At 45.3% G+C, this 16,880-nt stretch overlaps 1 protein-coding gene across 1 annotated transcript; it reads right to left on the reverse strand.

Moving 5' to 3' along the window:
- Nucleotides 1–1,498: 1,498 nt before the first annotated feature.
- On the reverse strand, nucleotides 1,499–2,602 carry FAM110C (family with sequence similarity 110 member C). The gene has a single exon (XM_068413282.1). The coding sequence runs from the start codon at nucleotides 2,594–2,596 to the stop codon at nucleotides 1,499–1,501; it is 1,098 nt and encodes a 365-aa protein (XP_068269383.1). The 5' UTR covers nucleotides 2,597–2,602.
- Between the last annotated feature and the right edge of the window lie 14,278 nt (nucleotides 2,603–16,880).

Consider the following 16,880-nt stretch of genomic DNA (forward strand, 5'->3'; position numbering starts at 1 on the left):
GGTCAGGAGAGCACTTTCTTCTCTCTAAGGTAATTTGGGAAAGGATCTGTCACATAACAGCACTTCTTTAAGTTGTCAGCTGGGTACCTGACAACCATTCTTATCTACAAGGGTTTGAAAAGTTTGTGTGAATATGTCTCTCTCTCTCTCTCCCTTCCTTCTCCCTCAACTCAGGAAGAAAATAGGCTTTAGAGAAAAATCAAAATTTTAAAAGTGACCCAAATGTCACATATTTAAAACCCATTTCAAGTAAGTAAATGGAATTTTGCATTATATATATTAAAGGAATTGGGAGTGACAGCCCCACATCTACGTAGGAAAGAGGCTCAAGCACTGTTTCTCTACGTTCATAAGGCCCACACTCTCTATCAACAGCTGTATCCACACTATACGATTTTCTTCTCACGCACCAATTACAAACTGTCAGAAAATATACATGTAATCCTCCATATCAAGATCTGCTCATGCAATTTTTAAACACCGCACTGTAAGCTGCAGTACTTATCCTAAGGGCTTCACGTATTGCCAGGAAAAAAAAATGTTATCTACTAGATCATCAATACCAGAGCCCCCACGAATATAGTTCTTTTCAGGAGATCAGATGCAAAATAAATACAAGTTTTATTAAAACCAGGTTATTGGCTTTTACCAGGGCTAAATTCATTCTTCTTCTCTCTGTGAAGTAATTGATTTCCAAGCCTAGATGCCACACATTTGTATTCATTATCTTTAGTTTAAAACGGTGAAGTACCCCTCTAACCAAGGCAAACCGCACAACTCATTTCCAGCTACCGGTGCCAAACCGCACGGCAAAACCCACTGCAGAGGAGCCAAATCCACTACAGTCAAACAGGACAAAAAACTTCAAGCCTGTGAAATGCAACTTTTATGGTCCCAACAGAAAGCTGTGGGGGAAATAAGATTGCTAGCAGGAACACTGACAGCTTTGCTTTCCTGATACTTGGGGATGCCTGTGTACAAGGGGAAGGGAGAGAGTGAGGGAGAGCAAGGAGGGGAAAACTGTAGCAGTACAGTATAAATACAGTGTACTCCTAATTAGTAATAGTTTCAGTCTGTTATCCAAGAAACTGTAATTAAAGGTTGAATACTTTTCTAAGTTTTTTTTAGCATTTAATATAGCAGAAATTAGAGAAAATCTAATTACAAAGCAGGAATCTGCAAAGGACAGACATCCCTCATAGACACTGACTCTTTAATTTCATGGGGGAGGGGAGCTGATCTAATCTGGCAAGCTGTACGCATTTATTTGTTTGCATTTTGTTTTTTGTAACGACCCGGATTTCTGCTTTGCAAAAAGGCCATACTGGAACACGTAGTATACAAAATACATTTTCCTTCTGCGCTTCATGAAAAGACTGAAATAAACTAAGAAAGTCAACCACTTGCTAAAGAGGAAAGAGAAATATATAAATCAACAGGGCGAGGCTTTGCACACACCTTGAGTTCACCAGGCTGCAATGAATGCTGAAAGAAGCCATCACGCCAGTTCCTGGATCACCTTGTTAGTCTCCTTGGCTTTCTTACACATGTAGAGCCATTTGATTATCCGAGCGTTGCGCTCGATCACGGAGGTGCTGCTCGGGACCTGCTCTGTGAGTTCATCCTCCAGCAGCCCCTCGTCCCCGCTGTGCCTTGTGAAGTCGCTCTCGGACGTTGCCACGCTGATGCTGCGGATCTTGAAGGAGACATTGTCGGACACCACGGAGAAGTTCTCTCTCCCAAGATCCTCGATGACCTCTGGCTCCAAGCCACAGTACTTGAAAAATGTATCAAACTCGGAGAAGGACTTGGAGTAGCGAGAGCTGATGTCCGACTGGGAGCGATGGAGACCTCTCCTCTTCACCTCCTTGACCTCCTCAGGAGGTATACTCAGTTTTGAGGGCCTCTCATGCTCTTTTGTACATACCGCTGGGCCTTCGGTGCTCGCAGCGACGGTTTGCTCTGCTCCATGGTTGCTCAGCTCGTGGTCACCGTGTTTTGCTGACAGAGGCACTTTGCTCTCAGTGGTTGCCGTGTCCTCCATGACTCTGGGCATCTCAGGGGAAGCCAACTGCTTCTCCTTTACAGATCCCTGGAAGATCCTCCTCACCAGGCTCCCCCGTGAGCCGTCCTGGCTTTGACCTCTCCCGAACTCGCATTTCTGACGGTAAATCACCAGGGAATCCGGCCGCATCTGCCTCTTGGGGGTGCTGCGCCTGGCTATGGGGGGGCCGTGCTGCAGGGGGGCACGGCAGGAGTACACCGCCTTAGCCAGCTCCAGGGGCTTCGTGCCCTTCCCTCTGCCGAAGTCCCTGCTGTTTTTTTTGCTCTCCACCGAACAGGTCTCGCTGCTGCTCTCCGAGGCTGAGCTAAGCACGACGACCGGCTCCTGCCTGGCGCTGATGACCTGCTGACTTTTTACGTACTTGGCCTTATCGGCTGCCAGCCTCTCCACGGCACTTTTCCTGCCCGGGGGCCCTGCCTCCAGCTGCCTGCGGAGGTACTCGGGCCCCTTGTTGAGGAGCCGCAGGGTGAAGGAGGAGTGCAGGTCGGAGATGGCGTGCATTCTCACGGCCCGGGAGAGTTCCGTGGGCATAGCAGTTCCAGGGACGCGGATCCCGCTTCCCGTCCGGGGAGGGAAGGGAAAAAAAAAAAAGAGCAAACAAGCGAAAAAGCGAAGAAAAAAAGTAAGAGAAAAGGCCGGGAGCAGCCGGGGCGCGAGGGCCGCGCTCCCCCCGCCCGCGCTCGCCGCTGCCGTCGGGGCGCCGCGCGTGCCCGCTGCCGGCCGGCTGCGCGCGCCCCCCCGCCCCGCGTGCCCGCCCCGCCGGCCGGGGACAGCCAATCGCGCCGCCGCGCGCCGGGCCCGTCACGGCAGGCAGCGCGCGCGGGCCGCCTCCCGCGGGGCCGGGGCCGTGGGGCGGGGAGGGGCGCTCCCTGCCGGGCAGCGCCGGGCGGGTGCTGCCCTCGGAAGCTCCGCCCGGGACAGGGCGCTGGGTCGGGGTCTGGCCCGGCGGGCCACAGCGCGTCTTCCACCGGCGGGCCAACACCTTCCACCTCGCCCTTAGCAGCCTCCACAAGAGACAGTGCCCCGTGGGTTTACGTGCCTGGACGTGCCGGGTGCTGTGCCAAAGGGTGTTTCTGCCCTTGTAGTTTTTAGGAAAGGAATCACAGAATCGTAGAATGGTTTGGGTTGGAAGGGACCTTAAAGATCATCCAGTTCCAATCCCCCTGCCACAGGTAGGGACACCTTCCACTAGACCAGGTTGCTCAAAGCCCCATCCAGCCTGGCCTTGAACACTGCCAGGGAGGGGGCATCCACAGCTTCTCTGGGCAACCTGCTCCAGTGTCTCACCACCCTCACAGTCAAGAATTTCTTCCTCATATCTAATCTAAATCTACCCTCTTTCAGTTTAAAACTGTTCCCCCTTGTTCTGTCACTACTTGCCCTTGTAAAATGCCCCTCTCCCGCTTTCCTGTAGGCCCCCTTCAGGTACTGGAAGGCTGCTATGAGATCTCCCCGGAGCCTTCTCCTCTCCAGGCTGAACAGCCCCAACTCTCTCAGCCTCTCTTCATAGGAGAGGTGCTCCAGCCCTCTGATCATCTTCGTGGCCCTCCTATGGACTCGCTCCAACAGCTCCATGTCATTATGTTGGGGGCCCCAGAGCTGAACGCAGTACTCCACGTGAGGTCTCACGAGAGCAGAGTAAGGGGGCAGAATCACCTCCCTCGATCTGCTGGCCACGCTGCTTTTGATGCAGCCCAGGATACGGTTGGCATTCTGGGCTGCGAGTGCACTTTGCTGGCTCATGTTGAGCTCCTCGTCAACCATCACCCCCAAGTCCTTCTCCTCAGGGCTGCTCTCAATCCATTCTCCGCCCAGCCTGTATTTATGCTTGGCGTTGCCCCGACCCATGTGCAGGACTTTGCACTTGGCCTTGTTGAACTTCAGGGGGTTCGCACAGGCCCAGCTCTCAAGCCTGTCAAGGTCCCTCTGGATGGCATCCCTTCCCTCCAGCATGTCGACCGCACCACACAGCTTGGTGTCATCGGCAAACTTGCTGAGAGTGCACTCAATCCCACTGTCCATGTCGCTGACAAAGATGTTAAAATAAGACCGGTCCCAATACCAAATCCTGAGGAACGCCACTCAAAGATGTTAAACAGTGCTGGTCCCAATACCGAACCCCCGGGGAACCCCTGAGGAACACTGGGAAGTGACCCAGGCTTCCAGTGTACAGCGGTGGAGCACAGCGCGGGGTGCCTGAGGCCCACAGCATGCTCACTGCTGCAGGCACGCTGGGTAGATGGCAGGTGCTGTGCCTCCATCTGCTGCCAGCAGCACCCTGTCCTTCCCAGGGCATCGGCAACACCAGGAAGACATTTATTGGTGGCCCACAGCTGTGCTGTGGAGGTGCACGTGGAAAGTGTCGTGGAATGTCATAAATCTGAATTGCATGTTGTAAATCATTGCCCTTCAGAAACACAGGGCAGATTTCCAAAGGGGCAGAATTCCCGTCTGGGGCTGGCAATTCTGAACAGGCAGGACAGAGCCATTGGCTGTAATTTAACCACCTGAAAATTAGACACGTAAGTCATAGGTAATCACCTGGGGCAGTTGGAGCATCCAACTTTTACTCATGTGATCTCATGTGAGATGCACCTCCCCATGGTCACTGGTAACTGAATTACAGATAACTTTTTTCCTTACATTTTTTTTAATTTGTCTGTGTGGTGGGATTATAATATCAGAATGCTTTTGTGGTGATTGACTCATACTTGATCTTTGCAATCACAAAATTGTGGCAAATGTGTTTACAAAGGGAAAGAGGGGCTACGGGCCTCCCTGTCCTCATCATGAAGTTTCAGGGTACACCACTTTGCCACCAGGAACAATTTGCTCATAGCTGTGCGGCTGGAGAAAAAATATACTAGGCACCATTAGTGTCAAGAAAGTGTGGGTCAAGTGTTGGGTACGCATCCCCCTCTGCATCCCTTGGGAGAAGGCGGTGGGGGCCTGGGCACCTCGGGTACATGGAGCTGCTTTATTTTGGGGTGGGAAAGCAATAGTTTTTGTGCTTGCCCTACCAAGAGTGGGGCTACCCAGACTGACCCCTGCTCTGATGGCTGTACCCTAAAGCTGTGTTGTCACCAAAGGGCCGAGCCATGTTACAGGCACCAACATTATCCTCATTCAGGCATAAGAGGGTATTATGCCTGAATTATCCATAAGATTGGCTATTAGGAAAAATTTCTTCACGGAAAAGGTTGTCAAGCATTGGAACAGGCTGCCCAGAGAAGTGGTGGAGTCGCCATCCCTGGAGGTACTTAAAAGACAAGTAGATGTGGTGCTTAGGGACATGGTTTAGTGGTGTTGGCAGTGTTAGGTTAATGGTTGGACTTGATGATCTTAAAGGTCTTTTCCAAACAAAATGCTTCTATGATTCTATGAAAGTGCTGAAGTATGACCTGAGCAGCTGGGTTTTCAGTGGAGTTGCACTCCTCTGGGTACATGCCTGCCTTTTGTTGGATCATGGAAGATGTGGTCCAACTTCTCAAACACATTGCAGAGCACTGTATGCTCATTTTTGAGTCTTATGAGCATGAAGTGACTTTTTCTCAGTGCAAAGTGATGAGCCTCCAGTCATGCTGAAGGTATTGGCCACATTTTAGTCTACCACCCCAGACAGGCCCAGCAGACTTGGATGAGAGGCTCTCACTGTGACAAGGGAAGAGTTAAGAGCAATCCTGGGGTAAGAGTTTGGGCTAGCTCTTCAGTGAAGACCTGCATAGGAAAACACAAATCGGAAATATTCTCTTGCCAATATAGTTTGCAAGCCATAGCTGGTTTCCCCCTGAATTTTACATCCTCTTTGTCCCTAGACATGTAAGTCTGAACTCGAGAAGGCCCTTAACACGTACTTCTGCCTGTACCCAGTGAGGGTCCCAGATGGGATGCTTGCCTGAGTCAGGATGTCCTTTGAGATCCCTTAGAGTGAAATTCTTGTGGATTTGTAGAATGGGCATATTTTTTGAGAAAGAACTTTTTTTCTTCTACAGATATACAAGTAGAGGTGGTTCACGTAACAGCTTACCTAAAAATTAATGTCCTCAAAAACTGAGAGATAGTAATAAAAGTATAAGCACAGTTAATTACCAGGGAGCCCTTCCCAGCTCATACACAGATGTGTAAGAGTGTAGTTAATATCGTTACATATTTAAATGCTTCATGGAAGGGTGGACTTATAAAGAAGGCTAATTTATTCTGGCAATGGGTCTTAGCAATAAGCCAATAGATGTGATGAATTTAGTAATGAGATTAAGTTTTCATTCCCATCCCCATATTGACGAATTTGTCTTAATTTTTTCCTTCAACTTTTTCCTCAGGGTTCTATGACACTGTATAATGTCACAACATATATTCACATTCCTCCATGCATTTTAATTTGTGTTTGTTCCCATTTCTTCTACCTTGTATCTCTGAGATTTAAGAACTTATAAAAAAAATTCAGATGTTATTTGTTTGCGTTCATTTGAAATAATGAGAAGAATGAATATACATGAGTGTCAATAAGAGTGGTCTCATTAAACAAATCCAATTCATTTCTCCTGTCAAAGCTGTTTATTCACTCCTTGCCACATGCAAAAGCCACTAGCAAGAGCAGATACATAGTTTTGTCCCTGGACAACAGCTTTGTGTTTAGAGTTGATATACAAAAACAATTGAAAAGTATTGATTGTTTTGGATGAAAAAAAGTTTTTTAAACATAAAAAAATTTGAGACATCTTCCTTTCACTTAAAATTTCCTAGGTTTTGAAGGCATGCCTGAAAGACAAACCTGGACACGTATGGTGGAACATTTTTAATTTTCAGCTAATTTCCCCCCTCTCTCACTGACAAAGGAAAATGTGAGTTTTGATTTTCCACAAAGTGCACGTCATGAGAAATTTCTCATGAAAAATCGCAACAGCTCTTTTCAGCTGACTTTCTTGATATGTGAGATACTTCTCCCTGCGAATCCTGGGTGATGACAACAACATTTAAAGTGGGAGGAGAGTCTTCCCAGGGTCAGAAAACATTGTGAGCAACAAAATTTTTCAACTTTGTCTCTCCTTTGATAAGGTACATCATTAATATAGCATCTACACAGCTATGTGCTATTTTAAATGTATTTAGGTCACATATTTAAGAACTCAAATACATCTAAGTTTAAAATATGTTTATATTATTTGAAATATTTATATATATATATATATCTCTTGGAATTAGCTCTTCTATTTATGGATATGCTGTTACAATGTTCAAAGAAAGAAGAGAGAGACATTGCCTTTCTTCTTTCTGGAAAGCGGAGTGAAATATAGTGTGTTATGAGAGCCCCACAGAATCACAGAATCACAGAATCAACCAGGTTGGAAGAGGCCTCAGGGATCATCGAGTCCAACCATTGCCCTGACACCACCCTGTCAACTAGACCATGGCACTAAGTGCCATGTCCAGTCTTTTCTTAAACACATCCAGAGATGGTGACTCCACCACCTCCCTGGGCAGCCCATTCCAATGTCTAACAACCCTTTCTGTGAAGAAATTCTTCCTAATGTCCAACCTGAACCTCCCCTGCCGAAGCTTGAGGCTGTGTCGTCTTGTCCTATCGCTAGTTGCCCGGGAGAAGAGGCCAACTCCCACTTCACTACAACCTCCCTTCAGGTAGTTGTAGACTGCAATAAGGTCACCTCGGAGCCTCCTCTTCTCCAGGCTAAACAACCCCAGCTCCCTCAGCCGTTCCTCGTAGGTCAGACCCTCCAGACCCTTCACCAGCTTGGTCGCCGTCCTCTGGACTCGCTCCAACACCTCAACATCTTTCTTGAAGTGCGGGGCCCAGAACTGAACACAGTACTCAAGATGCGGCCTCACCAGTGCCGAGTACAGAGGGACGATCAAGCTTTGCCGCTGGCCCAGCACAGGCTTGCAGACAATAAAATGGAAAAAACAAGGGGCACAGCGGCACCCATCTCTCAGCCTGTCAGCTGGCATCGGTCTCTCTCTGGCAGTGATGCATTAAGCAAAGGTAAGAGAAGCAAACCCTGCACATGCTAAGCCTTAGCTGACAGCGTGAGTTTTCCCACGGAAGGGGAGTTTTACAAAACACCTCTGAGTCAGCTGGCGATTAAAGTTATCACTAAATACATAGCAGTTGAATTTCATGTGGGGTAAGACAAACCACTTCTCACTCTGTGTTTTAGAACCATAGAATCACAGTATTAAGAAGAGATGTGTCCAGAGCACATTTTCCTGCTGCTGGAGATTGGAAAGCCAGTAAATGAGAGCTGCTGCAACGTGACTGCAGGTAAAAAGTATAATGTGTGCAAAGCTTAGGTCATTGCTGTCTGCTGCTCCCAGCCCATTCCCAGTGTCAGTGACACTCCTTTGATTTATAGTGGTCAAAGGGCAGAAATGAAGCAGTGGCAGTGGGAGGTGAAATGCACGGAGGAGAGAGGACGAAAGAAGGGGGAGCTCAAACCCTAATAGAAATGGGATGCTCGCATTTTGGAGGCCCCAACACAGTGGTGTCCCAGGGCTGAGGTCTCTCCCCCACAGCAGCTCTCGGTGCTGGGCTCATGTATTGCCTGAGAAGCAGGAGCAGCCTGGATCAGAGGTGGCTCGCTCCCGCTGTGACATACTGAGCGGGGCCACTGGGTGTCCTGTTTGCTGCATTCGGGTGATGTAAAGCAGACAAAGTGGAAATAAATAGTTTCAAACCAGCTGTCTCCAGTGGGGAAATTTCAGGCCCTTCAACATGAAAGCAGTGAGGGTCACGATTCACCCGCAGATTCATACAATAGAAGTGACATGCATGCCTGCACATCTTCAGGCAGAATTTTAAGATTCAGGGCTTGAGCACAGTACAGCAAAGATTTTGGTAGAGACAGACCCGCATCACTTCTGTGTCCTCTTTTAGCCTCTCCCACCACTGCCAGATTGCTTAGCATCCTTTCCCACCCCCATAATTCCAGGTTGTTTGCTTCATTAAACAACTTAGCATCTTAGTCAGAAAACATCTTCCTCCTAAAATCAATCCATCTTTTTCACAACTATCATCAGTGGCCTTTATTTTTAGTAGAACTATTCTGGAAACCCCACGTGTACCACTGTCCAGGTTGAAGAACCATCATGGATCTCAACAGGACAGTGTGACTTACATCACAGTGATTCATGTCAACATATGGGGAGCCTTATTAGAACAAAGAGTAGAAGAAAAGTGATGGAGTAACACAATGAGAGAAAGAGATGAAAGGGAGGACAAATGCAACATGATTACCCTAGGCAGTGCCGATGGGGAAGGTGCAAGCCATGGCATGCTCCCTTCCCCTCTTATGCCCTTTTGTCCCTGCAGTACATCTGAGCCTAAACTAACTCGTTTTTTCATACACCTCTGACATGCCTAACACGTGTTAAAAATAAATAAATCCAACCCAAGTTTGGTACCTAACATATTTAAGTGTGTGTTAAGATGTTGAGATTGAATATTTTGATTTAAAAAGGCTGACTTATTTAACATATTGTCTGAGGGATCAAATTCATTGAATAATGTGTAAAAGGATTTGGAAGAGCCAGAGTTTTCTCAGTAAAATACAGCTACAATGCTGCAGAGGAAATAAATTAGTTAACTGCCAGAACAACTCTGATTGATCTAGAAGGGTATCCTTTGAATTTTGAATTGAACTCCTTTATGAATCAATGTATGTTACATGTGTTAAAATAAACTTTGCACTCAGTAAAAGGTTCTTACTGTTGCTTCTGTCGTAAGTTGGATAAATGTTCCCACAGTCTTCCCCCATAACCACAGTCATAGCTTGAAGTTGTAAAACTGCATCCCTCAGTGGTTGTAAAAACCCTTTACAAACCAACCAAGCTCATACAGTCTCTTCACTCAACACAGGGATAGGTCAGGGCAATTCTTTAAGTACTTTATGCATTTATAGGCAGCATTACTGCAATCCCTCTCACTCGTCTGCATATTTATCCACACAGTTTTCCTCTGTGGAAGTGCTGTTAGCCTAGTCTCATATATAGCTAGCTTTGGTCGTGGAAAAGCCCTTTCACATAACCTAAAGCTAAAACCCATAAAGGGTTTAAAACTGTACAGATCCCTGTTGTTTTAGGGAACTTCCAGCATCTGTGTGTCACTGGGTTCCTCAAAACTCTCTCTGCTGCCTCCTCGACCTGTAGATGCCTAAAACAATCAGTGCAAAGTTTCTGCTGTTACAGTGCCAAGGCATTGCATGTCTACACATGGGCACAAAGACCATCACACATCTCTTGTGGTCAAGAAGCTGAGAGACTTAGCACATGCTTATATCCCATGGATTCCTCTGCTTATTCTCACACACAGGCTCTCTCAGAGTGCACGTGCTAGAGTAGGAAGCATATGAAAGGTCGCTGATTACTGGACTTCTAGCAGAGGATTACCTGTTGTCTGTTATATATAATTTATATCCTCATAGTTGGGGTATTCACTGGGCAAGTGCGTGAGGCCATTTTCCCCTCCCAGATGTGGAGCAAAGATTTGAAATCAAATTTCTTGCTTCCCAAGACAGTAGCTGTAGTATGGGTGCTGTAGTTCATTGTCACTCAGATTCTGCTGCTGAAAATGGTTTTATTTTGCTTGCCTAATTAGAAATTGAAGATAGTAGGCAGAAGATATTAATTCTATAACCTAGAGTCCATGCAGCTAGCAAGTGGGGGATATCCAGTGGATTTTTAATTACCCATGCAAAGTGGAAGGATTTAAGCAGGTAAGGTTGAAAAAACTTCTCCTTCAATGCTGGTCAAGGTGTTCTCTGGAGATGTGGATTCAAATCACAATATGACATCTAAAAATGTCAGCTCTTCTACCTTGCAGACTGTTATAATCTCTCCCAGTCTCATTTTCCACAATGAAGGCTCAAATTTAGAAATAAAACTACAGTATAATATTAATATTTGATAATTCTAATGTTGCATAGGAACTAAACTACCTTCAGTTCAGCCTGCAGACATTTGAACATGTCCTAGAAGCTTACATGGGTGTTCCCTCATTCAGACACTGACTGCTAGAAGTCCCATTCCCTACTTATTTCTTTCATTTTCTCTAGAAGATATTAAATGTTTTATAGCAAGTAGTGATTCACTAAGCCCAAAATGTTTACAGTAAGGCAAAAATTTTGACACATTTTTCTTGAGAAAATGGTCATGGGAGTCTCGGCACTGCAGCATTTCCCACCACAGCTGAGCATAGATCTGCTTCCTTGTTCTGGTAGCAGAAACCCAGAAAAGACCATAGTGATCTCTGAGTTGACAGCAGACATGCTCTACGTTTTCAGTATCTGTGAAGCTCCAGCAGTGTTTTGAGCAGGGCAGCTTCTGAAAATCTGGCTGGTTGCAAGGAAGATGGTGACACACACAAGAAAATCACTGCTCATCATAGAGCTCCTTTTAAATGCAACTGAATAAATTTGTATCTATCTATTATGGACACAGATCCTAATGTTTAAAGTGCATCTGTCAGTCAAACACCAAAACACTGCAGATACCACCTCTAGAGCAGTGTCAGAACTTGTAATGTATGGACACGTGTAACATATGAAGCCCATCATCCTCTGACTAAGGTTTTAATGATAAATTGGATGAGATCATGATTGCTGCCTTCCTAAGGATTTCCTGTGTCCGTGAAATACTTAGTCTGAAGATATAGCTAGCAATTGCTCAGTCTTCCTTCTCAGTGGTTGCAAATTTCAGCCTCTTTCCTCATGTAATCTATGAAGAACTGACTGCAGACAATGTTTTATGTGTACTTCCTATGTATTAATTTAGATCTGGAAGAAATCTTGCATGGTCTCTCTAGCAGAGTTACTGGCCAGTCAAGGCCTGCATGTTACCTTTCCACAGAAGGAGACAGTGCTTCTCACTGCTAAGATGCCTGGTGGTTTTCCATGTTTTTCAAGTGCTCAAAGGGTTTTCCATACCCCTTAGCATGCAGGTCTGTTCTTGATGGACGTGTGATAGTTAAAGGAGACTGCTGGAGTACAGGCTATTTAAGGGCTCCAAAGGGTGATTGCCTTCTACTGTTGTAGGCACAAGAAATACACAAATCTAGGAAAACTGATAACTGTGCTTATATGTTTTACTGCAGCTTGTTTGCTTCCCCGTTCTAGGTATTTTCAGGTCTCCTTCAGTTCTCTGATGCAAGAGCTCCTTTTGGAGTCTAGATGGGAAAATGAACTAACTTATCAAGACAGTTCCCCTGCCAAGTACAGACCATTACATGTAATGGTCATCAGTCACTAGATCTCTGAAGGTGTGGTGGTTTGTCCGGTGACTTTCTAAAGGGCTTTTCTTCAGTTCAGACATAAAAGGCAAATATCTTCCAAGCTTAAAAGGGAGCCTGCTGTCTCATCTGTATATATGCATGTACAGAGGGGATATATAGGCTAGGTTTCCTTTGCCTAACTTGGGAGTTAGCATGGGCAAATGACTATTCCCAACTATCTTGTTTGGCCAACGAGAGTTAAATAGTGTAGGTGTGGTCAAATTACGTCTGTTTTAGTCTTGGCGCAAGAGAATAAGTCTGAGCCCATAGATGCAATTCTGAGTCCTTAGTGTAAGTTTAATTCATTGGCTGTTTGACCTCCTCTAGATATTCACTGTAACATGCAACTGTTTTATACATATACTAATTCTGAGTATGACTGAGTCTATTTGATAATTTTCAGCTTTGGTTTAGGGAGATAAATAAGCTTCTCTACTACTACAGAGTTGTGTTTTAACTAAGCTTGGGAACATCCATGTTGTAACTGGTTTCTGACACAGTTGTTTACATTGTGAAATCAGGCCATGTCCAACAGAACTCGTGAATGCCTTGCCCTTTTCATTTCAGAGTCCTTCTAAATGCATCCCAGCAGCACCTGAGCTCTGCATAACAGAAGAGCGTTCCCAATACTCTTGGGATGACCTGACTACAAATTCTTGATTTACAGGAATTTATCTTGAAAGTGATAACAGATTTCTTCTAATCTGATGGACTGAAGATTAAATAATGTCTTGGATAATGAGAGTAAAATGGCTTAGCTGTTCTGTATAATTATATCAATTCCAAAGCTATGCAAAACAAACAAACATAAGCCCCAGTATTCAAGCCTCGTTAGGTTTATGTTGCAACAGCTACATTAAACAAAATTACAGATTCAGTCAGATCTTATCATGCTGGTGTTGCAGCAACTGCTCTGGACAGGATCACAGAGTTATTCATACTGCAGGGCTTTTCTGGGAATCAGTGGTCCAGATTTCTTCAACAAACACCTCCACCCCTGCCCTGCAGACATTAATTCAGGTGCTAGCAAGATGTTCAACCTCAACTTAAGCTGGGATATGTCCTCTTCTGGCTGCTGGACTGCAAGGATTCCCACGCCACTCCTGTTGCCTTTCCTGAGAAAGAATATTCAATGAGCAGAAAAGAGCTGGAAGCTTTGAAGATTTTAATAATTTATTCCATATGACTATTCCATGTCCAACCAGGAATTTACCTGTCAGCAAATATTCTTCTACCTAATTCTTGTTATTTTCTATCTATGCCAGTACAGCTGGTACAGGATTTTACAGCTGGTATTTACATCGTCTTCTCTATAAAACAACCTGTAAGTTTAAGACTTTCTAAGATATCTTTTATAGAGAAAAATAAAAAGGGAAAAACTTCCTGGTTTTCTAAAGTAGAAGCCCGAGGCTTTGGGGTTTTTACTAGAGTCTGAGTTGCATGGTGGTGAGCTAAACCAAGGGATGGGTTGTGACCTGCCAGGTACAAGGAGACCAAGGAGGGAAGGTGAACACTCCTCCCCTTATTCCCCCACCGGCTCTGCTTTGGGGGCCTCCAGCCACCCTTCTTTGGGACAGACATTTCCCCTGGGTGCTGCTCAGAGAGATTTCACCCCTGAAGCCCATCCGGAGGGCTGCATGGACAGGGCTGCCCCAGGTCTGTCTCCTACTGCCCTGTCTCCTGCACCCTAGGCCCTTGGGCAGGCAACATGCAGTCTCCAGAGTGGGTAGTTCACCCCAGAGGACCAAGTACAACCCTCAGTTTTCAGATGTTTTGGACTAAATGACTGTTCTGCAGCTCACACAAGTGGAAATTATGTCTCAGGAGTAGCACAGGACTCCGGAGAAGAGGGGTGCGGGGTGGGTGTAGATTGGCTGTAGGCATGGTGTGGGTATGGGTGATCTGCCTTTCACTCACCGGTGCCCCTCTCCACCTTGGGCACTGGGGTCAGCCCCAGGACCTGAGGGATTCAACAGTGTAGATGTAGCCCATGAGCATGCTTCCGCTTACAGGGGGAGGTAAGTGGAGTTGGCACAGATCATAGGATCACAGGGAAATTCAGGTTGGAAGCGACCTCAAGAGGTCTCTAGTCCAATGTCATGCTCCAAGCAGGGTCAGCTGTGAGACCAGAACAGGTTATGGCCTAGAAATAAAAATAGTGTTGAGAGGAAGTATTATATAAAAAATAACCAGTCAGATTTTGCAGAACAAGAGGAATAAGGCAAAAAAACTGAATAGCTGATAATTTGATATTCTTGAACACCTATTTAATTTCCATTTTTACCGTGATCCATTGGTTTAATTATTCTGTATAGATTTTAGGCTTCTAGTTTGTGTATTATATTGGTCTGTAAATTACCTAGAACATCTTTAGGCATAAAATAAAGAAATTATAGCAATATTAAAATCAACCAACATACAAAGAAATGTGATATGCCATTTGTTTGCAGTCTAAAGTAATTATGTATCCCTAGTGAAAGTCACCCTTCACTGGAGAGAAAAATAACCTCAGTTTATTGTTCTTTGGCTTTGAATAGAAAGTCTCCATTATTTTAGTACCAGCTGAACTTAGAGCGAGACCTGAAATGTAGGCCTAATAGAACTCATTTCTTGTTATTAAAAGTTAAAGAATAACTGCAGATAGTAATTACAAAATGACTTTAAATTTCTCCTTAGAAAATGGCCTCCATTATCACATTTGCTAATCCCGATGAAAATCTCACCCCCCTAACAAAACCACTTTTAAAATATTTTAATGTTTGAACTGTACTTTATTCCTTTCACATCACAAAAAAATGTTTAATTATTCCATTGACTTGTCCAGGATCTGTGTCCAACGGCTTACAAAAGTGAAGAAAATAAGAATTAATACACTAACTCAAGTCACACAGTATGTTGTAGAAAAAAGGTTAGCTGAAATCCTTAATCCTTTGGTTTAAGACTGGTACTAAATAATGAATGAACAGATAGTTTTCATTATTAGCATTTTGGATTACCGGGAAAAAAATAACCCAAACCCCATAATTATTAAATTTTCTAATCTGGGGGTTTGTGCACCCTGTGTGTGGTTCTTCCAGTGGCCCCAATTACAGAGCAAATTTGATCCTTCCAGTTTTGTAGCAGTGAGCACCCTGCCCAGACTGAACTAAAGCACTTTCCCAAAAGGGGAAGGTGTGCAAACGGACCCTGGCACACTCGGTCTTACAAAATTTGAGTCTCCTCTTGAACATCCTGATGTTTCTGTGCACTGTGGGCGTTCAGCACCTTGCACGGTCAGCCCTGATGCATGGGGCGCGGCAAGATGGGGTGGCACACGGATTAGCACCCTCTCTTTTCCTGAGCTAAACCCTTCTGAGGCTGGAAGAGCAAAGCCCAACCATTGCAGATATTTTGCTGAAGAGAGACAACTCTCTGGGGAACATAAAATCATAGAATCATAGAATGGTTTGGGTTGGAAGGGACCTTAAAGATCATCTAGTTCCAACCCCCCTGCCATGGGCAGGGAGACCTTCCCCTAGACCAGGTTGCTCAAAGCCCCATCCAACCTGACCTTGAACACTGCCAGGGAAGGGGCATCCACAACTTCTCTGGGTAACCTGTTCCAGTGTCTCACCACCCTCACAGTCAAGAATTTCTTCCTAATATCTAACCTAAATCTACCCTCTTTCAGTTTAAAACCATTGCCCCTCATCCTGTCACTACTTGCCCTTGTAAAAAGTCCCTCTCCCACTTTCCTGCAGGCCCCCTTCAGATTCTGGAAGGCTGCTAGAAGGTCTCCCCAGAGCCTTCTCTTCTCCAGGCTGAAGAGCCCCAACTCTCTCAGCCTCTCTTCAGAGGAGAAGTGCTCCAGGTATGCAGGGCCCTGAGGAGGGAAGGGCCTGTGTGTGTCCCCGCTGGAGCCCCCACAAGCCCAGCGCCATCTCTGGCTTCATGAGCTTCCTTGTGACACTTGGAACTGCCCTTGATCTGATTTCAGCAGAGCCAACATTTGCTGAACCATTTGTGAATCACTTGATGCTTGCACAGACTTGTTAAGAACACCGAAGCCATCTGCCAGACCACAATGTTCCCGGCTTTTCTTTTTTTCCTTCCTTCTTGAGCCTGCTGCTTCAGCTGAGTTAAATTACATGAGCATGGCAGGGGTGAAGAGATAGATAGGCTATAGATGGTGAAAAATTACAGTGTGTCCTCCTTATGGCTTTTCATGCAAAAGTGAAGACTCTCTGTGGGATGTATCATTGAATGCTGTTAAGTTATAAAGAGCTCCAGTCCCCACTGGCTTCACTCAGAGATAAGGACATGCAGCACCAGGCAAGTTTGTTTGCTCAGAGATATGATCACTCAAGAAATAAAAATAACTTCCATCCTGTCAAGCTAACCAAAGACGTCAGTGCTCATTGAACATTTACAAAGGCTTTTGGAAGGAGATGAATACTGTAGAGAGCTTAACTTCTCACTTAACTAATTATAATTACTTTATTTTAAAATAATTTAGACTAAATGAATTATTACAGTATAATTTAATCTTTATTTAAC

The sequence above is a fragment of the Nyctibius grandis genome, chromosome 1, assembly GCF_013368605.1.
Source record: "Nyctibius grandis isolate bNycGra1 chromosome 1, bNycGra1.pri, whole genome shotgun sequence".
In the NCBI taxonomy this organism is placed as follows: Eukaryota; Metazoa; Chordata; class Aves; order Nyctibiiformes; family Nyctibiidae; genus Nyctibius; species Nyctibius grandis.